Source organism: Aotus nancymaae, unplaced genomic scaffold (assembly GCF_030222135.1).
Source record: "Aotus nancymaae isolate 86718 unplaced genomic scaffold, 86718_ANA_hifiasm-v0.15.2.pri h1tg000018l, whole genome shotgun sequence".
NCBI lineage: Eukaryota > Metazoa > Chordata > Mammalia > Primates > Aotidae > Aotus > Aotus nancymaae.
The window spans coordinates 24,539,935-24,557,722 of record NW_026988430.1 but is presented as its reverse complement, the minus strand read 5'-3'; the positions used below and the strand labels follow the sequence as shown (position 1 = coordinate 24,557,722).

Here is a 17,788-nt window from a genome sequence, read left to right as displayed (position 1 = left end):
GTTAGTTTTATCTCTGGGAACTAGTTTACTCGACCTGAAGAAATTATTGACTTGTATTAGGTATTGATGTTTCAAAATGCTGAGATTTCAGGTTAATTTATAGATTATTATGTGTTTAATTTCAGATATTCATGGATTGGTAATAGATTTATTAATCATGTAAAAGAGAGTATACCTCTTATCCAAGTATGTTAGCAGCTAATGTTTTTATCTTTTTTTTTTTCTTTTAAGATTCATAGAGAGTTAATAAAAATTTCTGAGGGAACAGGATTCAAGATACACATGATCCACAAAGCAGCAGTGGCAGCCAAGAAATTTGGACCTAAATCATCTAAGAAGTTTGGTAAGGAATTCATGCATGGGATGTAGAGCATGTAAGGAATCTGGAAATTATAAATATCCCAATTGCTACGTAAGAGTTGTTAAAAATTTGAATTTTAGAAGAACTAAAGAGATCCCCTTCTCATTCTACTGAGAAGCTATACATAAATATATACCAGTAGTTCTCAACTAGAGACAATCTTGCCCCTCCACCTTTCATCACAGGGACATTTGGCAATAATCTGGAGACATTTTTAATTGTCACAACTGGGGAGAAGTGCTACTAGTCTATAGCCAAGAATGCTATTAAACATTCTGCAGTGCACAAGACAGTCCCCTGCAATGAAGCATTAGCTGATCCAAAATGGTAACAGTGCTGAGACCGAAAAATTCTGATTTATACCATTGATTTTTAATCTGCCATGAAAATACTCTGGCAGATAAGAATGGCATGCATAGCTGGATGAAGTGACTCACACCTCTAATCCCAACTACAGGTGTGGAGAAGCTGAAGTGGGAGGATTGCTTGAGGCCAGGAGTTTGGGACCAGCCTGGGCAACATAGCGAGACTCCATCCCTAAAAGAAATTTTAAAACTATAAAAAAAAAAATGGTGGTGCGAACCTATACTCCTAGCTACTTGGGAGGCTGAGGCGAGAAGATCACTTGAGTCCAGGAGTTCAAGGCTGCCATGAGCTATGATTGCACCACTGTATTCCTGAGCAACAGAGTGAGACCCGCATCTTAAAAAAACAAAAAGAGGCTGGGCGCGGTGGCTCAAGCCTATAATCCCAGCACTTTGGGAGGCCGAGGCGGGTGGATCACGAGGTCAAGAGATCGAGACCATCCTGGTCAACGTGGTGAAACCCCGTCTCTACTAAATATACAAAAAATTAGCTGGGCATAGTGGTGCGTGCCTGTAATCCCAGCTACTCAGGAGGCTGAGGCAGGAGAATTGCTTGAACCCAGGAGGCAGAGGTTGCGGTGAGCCGAGATCGCGCCATTGCACTCTAGCCTGGGTAACAAGAGCGAAACTCCGTCTCAAAAAAAAAAAAAAAAACAAAAAGAATGGCTTACATCCGCACCTTTTTATCAGCCAGAGAATCTGCTTTCATCTGTTTTTCTTTTTGTTTTTTGACATCGTCCACTTGGAGAAAAGCTTTCATCTGTTTGGTTGTTTTTTTTTTTTTTTTAAATCTTGGGCCTCTGCATAAAATTCCATTTTAAAAAAAGGATTTTGCTGGGTGAAAAGAAAGGTTTGAAAATCAAATTGTTCTTGCCTCTTAGAAATTGAGAAGAGGCTGGGTGCGGTGGCTTATGCCTGTAATCCTAGCATTTTGAGAGGCTGAGGCAAGGAGATTGTTTGAGCCTAAGAGTTCGAGACCAGCCTGGGCAACATAGGGAGACCCTGTTTCTATAAAAAATAAAAGTAAGAAAAAAACAATTAGCCGGGTGCAGTGCCTGTAGTCCCAGCTACTCAGAATTCTGATGCCAGAGGATCTCTTGAGCCCAGAAGTTCAAGGTTGCATTCAATGAGCTATTGTATTCCATCCAGCCTAGGTGACAGAGCAAGACTCTGTCTCAAAAAAAAAAAAAAAAAAAAAGAGTTGAAAAGGCTGCTCAAATATACTCAAAGGGAAGTAGGGATATAATAGTTTTGTGTTGGCTGTGACTACTTCCCACTTCAGGTTATTAACTGAAACTGAGGAGGCTTAATTGCTAGTTCAAGAGGGATAAATCTTGTTTTTGCAATTTCTACTATTTATTTTTCCTATAGATATTCTTGTGACTACTCCAAATCGACTAATCTATTTATTAAAGCAAGATCCCCCAGGAATCGACCTAACAAGGTACAGATGATATTTTCGTGTCTTTCATATGTGTTTTTCTCTTAGTTGATTCTATTTTGTCTTCCGCTGCTTGTATTTTTGCCCTTTGGAGATTGCTATTTGCTCCCTTCAGTCAGTGTTGGCACTAAGAATAATGATTTTTTAAAAACTCATAGAAAAGTAGAACTATCTGGTCTGGAAGAAAGTTACACATTTTGATAAGCAGTTAGTACAGAATTCCCCTAGGCCTTTTTGTGTCTTTCAGCAATGGTGATGGAATTAATGAAGTTTATGAAAAGCTCTGTTGTCGTTAATGGAACGTATCTTTGAGGCTATTGGAATAGATACATTGAGCTATATTTATCTTGTTTTTACTTTTTCCTGCTGTGTTAGTTATCCTGTTGCTCTAAAGAACTACCTGCAACTGGGTAATTTATAAAGAAAGGAGGGTTTAATTGACTCACAAGTTGGGGCACGACTGGGAGGCCTTAGGAAACTTACAGTCATGGCAGAAGGGGAAGCAAGGGACATCTTACATGGTGGCAGAGTGAGGAGAGAGAGAGAGAGAGAGAGAGAGAGAGAGAGAGAGAGAGAAACACTGCCCCCATGATCCAATCTCCTCCCACCAGCTCCTTCCCTCAACACATGGGGATTACAATTCGAGATGAGATTCGTTTGGGGATATACAGCCAAACCATATCACCTGCTTACTTTTCTTATTTTTTTTTTCTGGTATGATAAAGTGGTCTGAGAAGCAGCATCATAGTTTGACTTCCTTATGCGTCTACCATCCCCACGGTGTAGTGAAGTGTCTTGGATCTTTCAGTTCAATTTGCACAAGTTGTTTTGTTATTTCTTAGTGTTGAGTGGCTTGTAGTAGACGAATCAGATAAACTGTTTGAAGATGGCAAAACTGGATTCAGAGACCAGCTGGCTTCCATCTTCCTGGCCTGCACATCCCACAAGGTCAGAAGAGCTATGTTCAGTGCAACTTTTGCATATGATGTTGAACAGTGGTGCAAACTCAACCTGGACAATGTCATCAGCGTGTCCATTGGAGCAAGGTATTTGTTTTTCAACATTATCCTGTTGATTTTTTTTTTTAATACAAGTCTTTTCTTAAGACTGAAGGAGATAGATAGGTTTCTTGGCCTGAGACTAACAAGGGAGAGAGTTTTACTACTTGAAATGTGTTCTTTTAAGCTGAGAATGTTTAAGGATCTTCTATTTTAGAGTAATCCAAAAGGAGGTTCTTATATTGTCATATTAACATTCCTGTCATCATGCTTTTAGGTGTTTTTTTTTCCCATCGACAGAGTATAACATGAGCTCTATGGCCACGCAGAAGATTCAGTTTCTTTGATGGCTTAAATAAATAGACCAAAGAGGAAGAATCTGATGTTACTGAGCCACTTGATTTATTTTATGCTAAATAGATGCTCAGTGATAGAAAAAAGTTTAAAGAAATTATGATATTGCTACTTGATGGATTATTACATAACCCTGGAAATGATGTAGGAAGACTGTAGCTATATGAAAAAGTGTTTGTAATACCAAATTAAGTGAAAACGTAGCCAATGGAACAGTAAAGAATACCCTATTTTAAACCTAAAATTCTTGCGTATAAGAATAAAGTACAGCCGGTGAAAGGGCTCACACCTGTAATCCTAGCACTCTGGGAGGCCAAGACAGGCAGATCACATGAGGTCAGGAGTTTGAGACCAGCCTGACCAGCATGGTGAAACCCCGTCTCTACCAAAAATAAAACTAGCTGGGAGTGGTGGCACGTGCCTATAATCCTAGCTACTCAGGAGGCTGAGGCAAGAGAATTGCTTGAACCTGGGAGGTGGAGGTTGCAGTGGGCCAGGATTGCACCACTGCACTCCAGCCTGGGTGACAGAGCGAGACTCCATCTCAAAAAAAAAAAAAAAAAAAAAAAAAAAGGCTGACAATAGAATGGGAAAAATATTTGTGATACAATATAGTACATTGCAATATCTTATAGCATATAAAGCCTTAATATATCTCATCCTCAACTATTGGTCTATAAATAAATCTTTGCTAATCATTATGAAAAAAGTTTAATCATATGTAATAACAACCTTTAAAATGTTTTCATTATTTTACTCAATAATTTTATGGTTAGAAATTTTTTGTAATTAAATAATCAAATACATGAAAATTTATGACTGAAACGTAAGTTTTAATAGGTGGCATTTCAAGATTTTTTTAAATTACAAGAAAGCATTTAAAAATAACAGTTTTATCTTTAAGTTAAGGCATAAATAAGTACTTATTGACAGTGGAAAAGTTGATTTTGTTAGGTGTGTAAATTTTTTTATTTAGAGTTCGTCGGGGGTAAGCAAAAATTGCCTCTTACAAACTGCAAGATATATTTTATTCTCAGGAATTCTGCAGTAGAAACTGTAGAACAAGAACTTCTCTTTGTTGGATCTGAGACTGGAAAACTTCTGGCCATGAGAGAGCTTGTTAAAAAGGTACATGTGGATTAACTTCTTGAATTTTGGTAAAGTTCGCCAAGTCTTATATTACTGGTGGGAGGCTATTACAGTGGTAGCACTGTATCATCATCATCTTGCCTTGTATTCAGTAATCCATTGGTAAATTGATAAGAAAGTACATTGTGACAATGATATGATCATCCTGCATCGTACTTAGTAATCCAGCAGTAAATTGTTACGAAGTATATCGTCCCAACTTTTATCCCAAGGAAAAGAAGCTTGCCTCTCAGAACATGGTAAGTTGTCTTTTTGCAGCTCAGAGTAGGCGAGGGAATGATCTACCTGATGCCCCCTGAGAATCTCATTTTTCCACATTTGCCCTCTCCATTCCTCTGCTGGTTTCTTATAGAAGAACTGGGGCATAGTAGGACACTGAGTGGGCTTTTCTGTTTGTATCCTTTCAGTAAGTACTGAGTAGAAGCCATAGTTAAAAAGTTAAGTACTGAGGTGTCAGTGCTGGACAATACAAGAAATCTCCTAAGCCCTGCCCCCGGAATTTAGTCTTATTTAGGGGGATAAGATAAATATACTTATGTAAGATAGTTTCTGATAAAGTGTCATAAAGGGTTAAGGAGTACTTTTTTAAGCATCCTTATAGCCATAATGGAGCCATCAGGGTGAACTGAATTGGTTGAGCCTTATAGATGAAATGCTGCTAAACTGATCCTTGAAGGATTTTCAAGATAAAAGGTGGCCGGGAAGAGTATTGATGGCTCTGGGAGCAGCTTGAGTAAAGCCTTAAGAGGTGGAAGTGAACACCATATGTTTGAAGACTAATGAAGCAGTTACCTGTCTAAGGCAAACCGTTTATGGTATGGAATTAAAGAAAACCAGCTTACAGGAAACTTTGGTTCAGGATATTTTTGAAGCATGTGGCTACATAATTTTTAAGGAGAAGTAGTTAAACAGTAATATGTAAGGGAAAAGACTGAAAGTAAGGAGACCAATCAGGCTTTTAAACTAGGTTAGGCAGAGATGAGGAAGAAATAAGGGCAGCAGCCTTAGTGGTGAAACATTAAGTAAAGTTGGAGATTGAAAGGGAAAGGTTTGCAAGTACCTGGTGACTATAGAAATGGTTTGCTTTAGTGGTTAAGAGCATGGACTCTGGAGCCAGCCTACTTGGGTAGAAGTTTTGATATTCTTTTTTTTTTTTTTTTTTTTGAGACTGAGTTTTGCTCTTGCCACCCAGGCCGGAGTGCAATGGTGCAATCTCAGCTCACCACAACCTCCACCTCCCAGGTTCAAGCGATTCTCTTGCTTTAGCCTCCCAAGCAGCTGGGATCACAGGCATGTGCCACCACACCCGGCTAACTTTGTATTTCTAGTAGAGATGGGGTTTCTCCATGTTGGTCAGGCTGGTCCTGAACCCCCAACCACAGGTGATCCACCCACTGTGGCCTCCCAAAGTGCTAGGATCACAAGCATGAGCCACCATGCCCTGCCGAAGTTTTAATATTCTTAAAAGAATTGGCCGGGCACAGTGGCTCACGCCTGTAATCCTAGCACTTTGGGAGGCCAACGCAAGTGGATCATGAGGTCAAGAGATCAAGACCATCCTGGCCCACATAGTGAAACCCCATCTCTTCTAAAAATACAAAAATTAGCTCGGCATGATGGTGCGTGCCTGTATTCCCAGCTACTCGGGAAGCTGAGGCAAGAGAATCACTTGCATCTGGGAGGCGGAGGTTGCAGTTAGCTGAGATTGCACCACTGCACTCCACCCTGGCAACAGAGCGAGACTCTGTCTCAAAAAAAAAAAAAAAAAACAGGCCGGGCGCGGTGGCTCAAGCCTGTAATCCCAGCACTTTGGGAGGCCGAGGCGGGTGGATCACGAGGTCAAGAGATCGAGACCATCCTGGTCAACATGGTGAAACCCCGTCTCTACTAATACAAAAAATTAGCTGGGCACGGTGGCGCGTGCCTGTAATCCTAGCTACTCAGGAGGCTGAGGCAGGAGAATTGCCTGAACCCAGGAGGCGGAGATTGCGGTGAGCCGAGATCGCGCCATTGCGCTCCAGCCTGGGTATCAAGAGCGAAACTCCGTCTCAAAAAAAAAAAAAACAAAGAATCATTTGGCACTAGGAAATTTAAGGATTTCCAGGATATTCACGTGGAGAACATACACCAGAGATTTTTAGTCACGTATGAGCTTTGGGAGGTCTGCGAACCCTCTAAAATTATATGTAAGATTTTGCGTGAATGAGTAGTTACTTATTAGAAAGTTTCTTAGCCTTCATTAGATTCCAAAAGAGGTGTGTAAATCATCATAAAAAGGCTAAGAAACTCTAATATGAACAGTTAAAAAGATAGGAAGCTGGTTTGAGAGAGAGTAAGGGTTTGATAGTATAAATGTAAAACTAATTTGCTTAGATACACAGACGTCAGATGTAGTAAAAAAGTGTTTACAGCTAGTAGTAGAGATTCAACTCAATAAGATAAAGATTATATTGAAAGAACTTAGAACCGAGGACTAAGCTTGGGAGAGTACCATAATTAGGATAAATAATGAATTAATGAGGGATGAAATATACCACCTGTTAGGTACAGTGTACACCACTGGGGTGATGGGTACAACTAAAAGCCCAGATTTCACCCCATGCAATATATCCATGTAACATAACTGCACTTGTACCCCTAAATCCATAAGAATAAAAAGTAATTTCACCCAGAAAAACCCAATGAATTAAAAAGATATTTATTTCACTTTAAGCAGAACCAAAAAAGGTTCTGAAGCACAGAAGTCAAGAGATGATTATTCAAAATTTAGGCATCTGTTATTGCAAGAGGGTGCAGGGGGATTGATTAGACAAGTTTATTGGAAGTAGCAAGATGGAGAATATAGTTCAAGTTGAGTGAAAATAACCAATTGGAGAGAATGTTGAGGAAGATGGAGGCAGAGTTAGACTACTGGCCCAAGAAATTTGGCCAAGAAAGTACACTAAATTGAATTGAGTTCTTTAGAGAGCTACAATCATGTTATGAAACACTGACCAGCTGTATTTTGGATTGAGTTCTATGTGCCAATTTTTGCCTTCTTTCTTTTAGGGTTTCAATCCACCTGTTCTTGTTTTTGTTCAGTCCATTGAAAGGGCCAAAGAACTTTTTCATGAGCTCATATATGAAGGTATTAATGTTGATGTAATTCATGCAGAGAGAACACAGCAACAGGTAAAGTCAAATGTATACTTTGAAAATCAGAAGAATTACTTAATTTTAAATTATTGGCATTAAATTTATGAAGTACCTGTTTTCATTCTAAAGCAATTTAATATGTATTCTGTTAATCAGAGAGATAACACTGTCCACAGTTTCAGAGCAGGAAAAATCTGGGTTCTGATTTGTACAGCCTTGCTCGCAAGAGGGATTGATTTTAAAGGTGTCAACCTGGTGATTAACTATGACTTTCCAACCAGCTCAGTGGAGTATATCCACAGGATAGGTGAGTTGCCTTTTTTCCTTTCCCTCTGTCACCCACCGATCTGTCTTCGCACCTCTGCTATTCCCTGCGCACATGCTCCTTACTTAGTGCTATGAAGATCCAATGACTTCTATAAATGAATTTCGATAGCCTCCATCCCAAAATAATGTGTTTTTTAATGGTCTGATTTTTCTTAGGTCGAACTGGAAGAGCAGGGAATAAGGGAAAAGCAATTACATTTTTCACTGAAGATGATAAACCATTATTAAGAAGGTAAATTAGAAAAAATAACCTAATGTTAAACTGGCAAAATTGGATTCAATTAAGAGATAATGGCTATGTCCCAAATTCTGCTGATAATAGTGTTAGTCAACCAAATTTTAGCCATAGGAAAGGTGGGAAAGGAAAAATGATTGAAGGGCCTTGTTTTTGCCCTTCCATTATTGGAATTTGGAAATATATATTCAAAGTAGAATATTCATTGTAAGTTTCAGACTCACAGGACTCTTTCAATGGCCATCAGTTGATGTTACCTACTATGTAATATTAAGGTTTTTAAATTAGTGAATAATTTAAAATTAGTTAATCCCTGAGTCTCTACAAGCCAGTCAGCATTGTCTCTTTTTTTTCTTTTTTTTTTTTTTTGAGACAGCGTCTCTGTCACCCAGGCTGGAGTGCAGTGGCACGATCTCGGCTCACTGCAACCTCCGCCTCCTGGGTTCAAGCGATTCTCCTGCCTCAGCCTCCTGAGTATGTGGGCTTACAGGTGCCTGCCACCACACCAGGTTAATTTTTGTATTTTTAGTAGAGACAGTCCCACCATGTTGGGCAAGCTAGTCTCAAACTCCTAACATCAAATGATCCACCCACCTCGGCCTCCCAAAGTGCTGGGATTACAGGCTTGAGCCACTGCTCCTGGCCAGCATTATCTCTTACAATGGTACATCTTTCCCATTCCTCTTAGGGGCAGCTAGAGTTTTATATTTAGTTCTAGTTTTTTTTTTTTTTTGAGACGGAGTTTCACTCTTGTTACCCAGCCTGGAGTGCAATAGCGTGATCTCGGCTCACCACAACCTCCGCCTCCTGGATTCAGGCAATTCTTCTGCCTCAGCCTCCTGAGCAGCTGGGATTACAAGCATGCGCCACCATGCCCAGCTAATTTTCTGTATTTTTAGTATAGACGGGGTTTCACCATGTTGACCAGGATGGTCTCGATCTCTTGACCTCGTGATCCACCCATCTTGACCTTCCAAAGTGCTGGGATTACAGGCGTGAGCCACCGCACCCGGCCTTAGTTCTATTTTTATATGTATTTGCCATATAGGAGAAACTGTAGCACATTCTAATATCATGAAATTGTGGCCCTTTGAAGCCAGAGAAACATATGATATACTTTCACAATATCAGGCCTTAAGTCCATCATCATAGATTTTCACATAGAAGATGAGTTTCCTGCATTTTGACTGCCTACAGCAATTTTTGGTTGATGATGATTGATAACACTTTACATTTCTTTTTTCTCTTTTTTTTTTTCCTTTTCTTTAAACACTTTACATTTCTAGCAAATGAAATCTAGTTTTGGCCAAAGGGGGTTTGTGCTTAGATCTGTTTATCTGTTTTGGTAAAGCTTTTGATTGTGCTTTCTGAGCTTTGGCTCTGCCACCTGTCAGCCTTTGTATCTCTTTAAAGAGATTCAAATGTGCACGTGTAGAGGGGTATATTCCAACAACCTAGATCCACCAGATGCCTCAGAAACTCCAAGCATGTGAATCTGGTGACCCAAACATTAGTGTAACTGTGCACTTCAGCTTTCCATCTGTGAAATGAGGATAGTGATAGTATTTACTACACAGGTTTGTTGTGAAGAGTGAAGAAGTTACTATACACAAAAACTTGCAACAGTGCCAACACTGTAGTAGGCACTGTCACTTAAATTAATTTAAGCTTGACTCTGGCTTCAGTCAGTGCTTCCTCCAAGACTGAGTTTACCAGCTTTATAGGGCTTGATAAATGTTGAAATAGCTGCTATATATAGTTATTCATCAGTGCATTAATTTCGGCCCAGTGGGTGGTTCTGTCAATAATCCAATGTACTTACATCAGGTGATAATTGGTAATATATCAGAACACTTTGTGGATTACTTTGTGTAGTTTTAGTTCCCTTTAACGTTGTGCAGAGGGTTTACATACATAAACATCCGTTTAGCAAGATACAAGTTTATGTTTATGGGTTCCTTTTTCAGCGTTGCCAATGTTATACAGCAGGCCGGGTGTCCTGTACCAGAATACATAAAAGGTTTTCAGAAACTACTAAGGTACAATCTTGAATTTACCTGGATCTTTGTCTCTCTGTCTCTTTGTATATACATTCTTTTTTTTTTTTTTTTTTTTTTTTTTGCTCTATTGCCCATGCTGGAATGTAATGGCATGATCACAGCTCACTGTAGCCTTGACCTCCTGGGCTCAAGTAATCCTCCTGCCTCAGCCCCATGGGTAGCTGCAACTACAGGCATGCACCACCATGCCTAATATTTTTTAGTTTTGGGGGAAGTCAAGATGGGGTCTTGCTGTGTTGGCCAGGCTAGACTCGAACTCCTGGCCTCAAGTGATCCTGCTATCTTAGCCTCCCAAAATGCTAGGATTACAGGCATGAGTCACTGCGCCCAGCCCAAAACTGCTTATTTGTGAATATTATATGTTATTTCCTTGCCAGTTTTTTATCCTTTGATTTTTTTTTTTTTTTTTCTTGAGATGAAGTCTTGGCTCACTACAACCTCCACCTCCTGGGTTTAAGCAGTTCTACTGCCTCAGCCTCCCAAGTCACTGGAATTACAGGTGTGCGCCACCACACCCAGTTAATGTTTGTATTTTTAGTTGAGATGGGGTTTCAGCATGTTGGCCAGGCTGGTCGCAAACTCTTGACCTCAAGTGATCTGCCCACCTTGGCCTCCCAAAGTGCTAGGATTGCAGGTGTGAGCTACTGCACCCAGCCTTATCCTTGAAATTTTAAGTATTCAGATTCTTTATTTTTTTATTTTTGAGATGGAGTCTCACTCTGTCACCCAGGCTGGAGTGCAGTGGCACAATCTTAGCTCACTGCAACCTCCGCCTCCCGGGTTCAAGCGATTTTCTTGCCTCAGCCTCCCAAGTAGCTGGGACTACAGCTGCCTGCCACCATACCCGGCTAATTTTTTGTATTTTTTAGTGAAGATGGGGTTTCACTGTGTTAGATAGGATGGTCTCGATATCCTGACCTTGTGATCCACCCACCTAGGCCTCCCAAAGTGCTGGGATTACAGGCGTAAGCCACTGCGCCTGGCCATTCAGTGTAAGTGAAATATGCTGAGAATTATTTTAGTTCATAAAACTGATAAAAAAGTTAATTGATCAAAGTCAAACGCTGATACTTGTTGACATCGTATATAAGGTTGGCACAGGACATATTTTAATCACAGCCAGTAGCTTTTTTTTTTTTTTTGAGACAGAGTTTTGCTTTTGTTGCCCAGGCTGGAGTGCAATGGTGTGATCTTGGCTCACCGCAACCTTCGCCTCCCAGGTTCAGGTGATTCCCCTACCTCAGCCTCCCTCGTAGCTGGGATTATAGGAATGCATTACCACGCCCAGCTAATTTTTTGCATTTTTAGTAGAGACGGGGTATCTCCAGTTGGTCAGGCTAGTCTCGAACTCCCGACCTCAGGTGATCCGCCCACTTTGGCCGCCCAAAGTGCTGGGATTACTGGCGTGAGCCACGGCATCTGGCATCAGTGGCTTTTTAAAAGTTGACTGAATTTATCATCCCTTTGAGCTAGCTCTCTAAATGCTATTAGGTCATCTCATTTATTAAAGTAAATCCAGCCCCACCTTAAACCAGTAAATGATTTTAAAAGATGAATTTTGTGATCAAGGATCAAAACTAATTTTAGCTTTAGCTCTTCTAATTGAAGTTGCACTTAATTTGTTTCCTCTTTTACTTTGTAACTTTCAGCAAACAAAAGAAAAAGATGATTAAGAAACCATTGGAAAGGGAGAGCATTAGTACAACTCCAAAATGTTTCTTAGAAAAAGCTAAGGATAAACAGTAAGTATGTGGTAAGAAAAATGGCTGTTTGACACCATCATAAAGTTATAGTAGGCATTATTTTTCATTAGGGTAGTTTTTTAGAAGTAGAATTGATACTACAGTCTGCTATATTTTAGGTTGCCTGTAATTGGGGGATTTGTTTTTTTTTTTTTTTTTTTTTTTTTAAAGACAGAGTCTCTCACTGTCGCCCAGACTGGAGTGCAATGAAGTCTTGGCTTACTGCAACCTCTGCCTCCTAGGTTCAAGCGAGTCTCCTAACTCAGCCTCCCAAGTAGCTGGGATTACAGGTGCCTGCCACCATGCCCAGCTAATTTTTTTGTATTTTTAGTAGAGTTTCCAACAGAGTTTCACCATATTAGCCAGGCTGTTCTTAAACTCCTGACCTCAAGTGGTCCACCCACCTCAGCCTTCCCAAGTGCTAGGATTACAGGTGTGAGCTACTGTGCCCAGCTGGGAATTTGTTTTAATGTTGGAATTTTTCCATATCAATATGTTAATGATCTGTTTTTTTTCCATCTTGGAAAATATGATTTCAGTTCCCTGTAAATTAGAATTGTACTGCCCACCTTCTCTACACAACCCGCATTAGGATATGCTACTAAGGCCAATAATTAGGACCATTGATTGACATGGATCTAGTCTTCCTTGAAGCTCCATATTCTGGGCAGGATTTCAATGTAGTCTTAGGCTTATGCAGATGCACATTGTAACAACTGTAAAAAGTATGACTTGGGTAAATCTGTGCTATCTTAGCTGAGTTTTATGAGGATATTAAAGCATAGTTTTTTAGCATACATACAGGCTACCTTATTTTGCCCAGTAATACTAGGAAGCTTTGTATTTTGAAAAGGATAGGCCAAGATATTCTGAACAGTAATACTCTTTCCACTGTTTAAGGACAATGGCACTCTTCAAATTCTACCAGGACCAGGTTATTATATGCTCTAATAGAATTGTCCAAGTCTATAATTTATTGGTTTTTTTTTCTCCTGAGAGTGCTATCAGTGGCCTAGGATATTACCATTGTGAAATAAGCTAATACTTATTTCCAGTTACGTCACATCTGTTCTGTAGATGTCATTAAAAAAAAAACTGTCTCCATCAACCAGTAGGCACTTACCAAGTTGTCTTGCAAGGTACTTAGTGGTGATCAGGTGTACGATGAATATAAAATGAGATTCCTTTCCTGAAGTTAGGGAAAGAAGATTCATGTACATGAAAGAAAATTAGAGACTAATTTTTAAATAAAATAGGAGTTTAGAGAAGGGAAAGATGATTGTGAATTGGTGTGGTTACAGGAGTTTCAAGAAAATAAACTATCATTAAGGATAGGTAAAATATAGGCATGGAGAAGGGAACAAGGCATGAAAATTAGAGTGTACTTTGTAAATATGTGGAACAAGAGTCCTCACATGTTGGTATTGACTATGAGGAATAAAACGTCAGTTCAAATATACAATGTATATAGTGTCCCAAAATTTTATTGTACTTTTAAGTTTTAATAACTTGGAAAGGATAAGTGCTATAAACTGAAAAAAGTATTAGTCCTTTTAATTCCATTTGTACTTTTTCAGTTTTGGGAATTATTCACATTCACTTTTTTTTTTTTTTTTTTTTGAGATGGACTCTTGCTCTGCCACCGTGTCACCCAGGCTGGAGTGCAGTGGTTCAATCCCAGCTCACTGCAACCTCCACGTCCTTGGTTTAAGCAGTTCTCGTGCCTCAGCCTCCGGAGTAGCTGGGATTACAGGCACCTGCCACCACACCCAGCTAATTTTTGTATTTTTAGTAGAGACAGGTTTTCACCATGTTGGCCAGGCTGGTCTCGAACTCCTGGCCTCATGTGATCTGCCCAGCTTGGCCTCCCAAAGTACTGGGATTACAAGTGTGAGCCACTGCACCTGGCCAACATTTTTGAATTTTAATTTTCTGTGGTAACAGTTTGTGAGTGACACTTAGACTGATGGAGTGGTAGAGAACCTTGTCATGCTTGGCTACCTTGGTCACCTAATCTGTCTTAATAGTCTTTTTCTTGTTGGCGGGAGAGGAGTGGGTCACATCAGAACTGTTGTGCATGCATTACTCTTTGGATAGTCTTAAAGCCAAGATAACAAGTGCTGTCCTTTCAGGCACTGAGCAGCAACTGATGAAAATTTTTACAAAGGTCAAAAATCAACTAGAACATAAGATGGTGGCTATGTTGAATTTTAATAAGATATATCAGTATTTTAAATAATCATACTTTAAATGCTTTTTTTAATAAGTTTGTAGCATTTATACTTCTGGGGATTTTTGTTTGTTTTTTGAGATGGAGTCTCGCTCATGTCACCCAGACTGGAATGCAATGGCACAATCAGGGCTCACTGCAGTCTTGACCTCCTGGGCTCAAGCGGTCCTCCCACCTCAGCTCCCCGAGAAGCTGGGACTACAGACTTGCGCCACCATGGCTGACTACTTTTGTATTTTTAGTAGAGATGGTGTTTGCCATGTTGCCCAGGCTGGTCTCAAACCCCTGGACTCAAGCAATCTGTCTGCCTCGTCCCTCCAAAGTGCTAGGATTATAGGGATGAACCACTGCACCAGCCTACTTCTGAGGTCATTAAAACTTAAATTTGTATTAAGACTTTGAAGACACTTGGTATAAATCTTGTCATATCAGCCCCCTGCTTAAGGTGCTTTGGTTGTGTCTCCATTTTCCTCACATGTAAAGGCCGTACTACTTAACATAGCATACAAGCAAGACCCATCATGATCCAACTCTGGCTTACTTCTACACTATAGATGTTCCCTTAATGATCCCACCCATCCCTGTAGGCTCAGCTCATACCTCTATGCTGATAGCTCTTAAGGTTGTATCTTCAGCCCCAACTTCCCCATTGAGCTACAAACCTGAATCCTTGTGGCCTAGTGGACCTCACTTCAGGTACCACAAACTCGGCCCCCTGCAGGGAGTGGGGAGGAACTGGATTTGGAGCCAGAAGAACTGGTTCTAATATCTACTTCCCTCTGTGGAGTTGGGATTTGGAATTATATGAGTTAATGTACACCAAAGAAGTTTGTATTACTGTAATAGTAGTTTGCAAACACTGATTATTTTCTCAAAACTTTGTTCCTTTACCTGTTACCGCTTAGTTAATGACATTCAACCTTCACTAGGCTATAGGATCAGACAGATAGGATTCATGTCTAACATGGATTACATGATCAGCTTCTTCCTTTCTTCAAAGAGTGATGACTGACAAGTTACTTAACCACTGTGCCTCATTTTCCTCATCTGTAAACAGAGGAAAATAATAGAATACTCCTCATAAGTTGTTAGGAAGATTACCCCAGTTAATACATGTAAGGCACTTAATAACAGTATCTAGCACTTAGTAGGCACTGGATCAGTGTGAACTCATTAGGTCAGGATCTGAATCTGTCTGTCATACCATGTAATAATGTAGTTTACTGTGATAGTTCTGCCTCACTTAGGTGATTGTGATTTTCTAAAGGGCAGAGACCACATCTAATGCATCTTTGTGTTTCTAGTGCCTCATTATTTAATATACAGTAGGTTTCAGTAAACTAGTGGTAGGGTTATAGAAAGTAAATATATCTAGAATTTTTTATTCAATTTTCCTTACTTTCCTCTTTACAGGAAAAAGGTCACTGGTCAGAACAGCAAGAAGAAAGTAGCTCTTGAAGACAAAAATTAAAAACAGACTTTAAAAACAGTGTCCCAGAAATGCAATTTTATGATCCCAGCATGAATGTTTTTCTCATGGAATACTTGAAGTCTTAGAGTCACCTTTACCAAACATTTGAAATCAACTACAAGCACATGGGCTGGTGAAAAATGATCCTACACTTTCAAGTCAATTTCAATTTGTAGGTGCCTTGTTTTTTTTCCTGAGAGATGTTGCCCTGGTTGGTCTTGAACTCCTGACTTCATGCAGTCATCATGCCTCAGCTTCCTGAGTAGCTGAGATTATAGGCACAAGCCGCTGCACCTGTAGTTGACTTTTAAATGATTATACAATGGAAATAACATTCATTGACATTTCTATGGTTTGAATCCAGAGAGATACTTCTTATAGAAGAACAAAAGTTTATGCTAAAAATATCACCCAAATGTGGGGAACTCTTAAGGACTTTTTCCTTCAAATGTGAAGGAAGGTGTGATGAATGCTATGGAGAGGCATCTGGAACAGAAATTCTAAATAAAGCCTTCACATTAAATACCCCTTCGACCCCTCACTTTTTTTGTGGATGGTAGTATGCGCTGTCTACCAAGAAGAAACCTGCTGGTCTCTTAATATTTCGTTATTTGTTGATGGCCTCTTCTGTGGCTGGTTATTCAAGTTCCCTGGGATTTAAAATTCTTTGGTCTATTAAGTGTCCTTGTATTGGACACTTAATACCTCAGCTGTCATAATGTTGCACAAGATCATGATCAGCTTCTCCCTTGCTTCATTTTCCATCATTTAACCATGCTCTTTCCTGTCTCTTTCCACTTAAGATTATTTTATTTGAATACTGATAAACATTTTATCCTGATAAGGAAGAACATTCCTGTTACTTGACATACCTCTGTCTTCATTCTCTTACATCTTATCTTCCCTTAGGTTGATGGCTCCTCATCTAGTAAGCAGATCTCTGCCTAAGCTAAAGGATTATGATCATACGGTGTTGGAGACTATTGGCCATTAGATTTTTCTCAAATATAAGTTCTATATAATGGAATGAAAAATTGACTTCGTACATGTAAGACTGGTGCCTAAGAATGACATGAATGTTATCAGTGTGACCATAGAAGTATTCTCAGCAGCATTTGAATTCAACTTACTTATTTCCTCTATTCGTAGCTTTTTATTCTAGAGTCAGAACACGTGGACTTTGTTTTGAATATTTTAAGTGGGACAGAAATTGTTCATCTTCAGAATTTATTTAAAGAAAGACCTAGCAGTGCAGGGTGTAAAAATACTTACAAGAATGTGAATTTTTTGTTTGTTCATGCAAACAGATCCTTTACTCAATATATATACTAGAGGTAGGTATACTGGTGCAAGCCATTTGCCAGCTGAGTGACTTTGAATAAGTTCTTAATTTCTCAGAGTTTCAGTGTTTTCATCTATGAAATTATGTCTCAAGTTGGAAGTACCTAGCACTGTGCCTGACACATCATAAACTCACAATAAATATTCCTTTAACAAACAGATTTTGTTAGGAATACAGGCTTGATAACACAGTGCCTACCCTTACAATGTAATGTTAGAGATAAGGTAAAGGAAAAAATACAGTCACGCATCACTTAATGACAGAGATACATTCTGAGAAACACATCGTTAGGTGATTGTATCATTATGTGAACATCATGTTTTATACTTCCACAAACCTAGATGGTATAGCCTACTGTACACCTAGGCTATATGGTGTAGTCTGTTGCTCCTAGGCTACAAACCCATACAGCATGTTAGTGTCCTGAATGCTATAGGCAGTTGGAACATACCCTACTGTAGACTGTTACAAACATTGCATGCTTAGCCTATACTAAATTTATTAAAAATTTTTTTTTAGCCAGGCATGGTGGCTCACACCTGTAATCCTAATACTTTGGGAGGCCTAGGTGGGCAGAT

General features: G+C 39.6%; 1 protein-coding gene across 3 annotated transcripts in view; it reads left to right on the top strand.

Annotated features, from left to right (window-relative positions):
- DDX52 (DExD-box helicase 52) overlaps positions 1-16,393 on the top strand; it is a 29,378-nt gene extending 12,985 nt beyond the window's left edge. For 2 of the 3 annotated variants that reach the window (XM_012445526.3, XM_064378457.1), the window contains exons 6-15: positions 232-343; positions 2,098-2,170; positions 3,010-3,213; positions 4,557-4,647; positions 7,717-7,839; positions 7,960-8,110; positions 8,287-8,362; positions 10,333-10,404; positions 12,075-12,167; positions 15,811-16,393. In XM_012445526.3, coding sequence (XP_012300949.1) covers positions 232-343; positions 2,098-2,170; positions 3,010-3,213; positions 4,557-4,647; positions 7,717-7,839; positions 7,960-8,110; positions 8,287-8,362; positions 10,333-10,404; positions 12,075-12,167; positions 15,811-15,868 — 1,053 coding nt within the window. In that variant the 3' untranslated portion in view covers positions 15,869-16,393. Of the gene's footprint in view, positions 1-231; positions 344-2,097; positions 2,171-3,009; positions 3,214-4,556; positions 4,648-7,716; positions 7,840-7,959; positions 8,111-8,286; positions 8,363-10,332; positions 10,405-12,074; positions 12,179-15,810 lie in introns of all 3 variants that reach the window. The other variant, XM_012445528.2, reaches the window with a different exon arrangement.
- Positions 16,394-17,788: the final 1,395 nt, after the last annotated feature.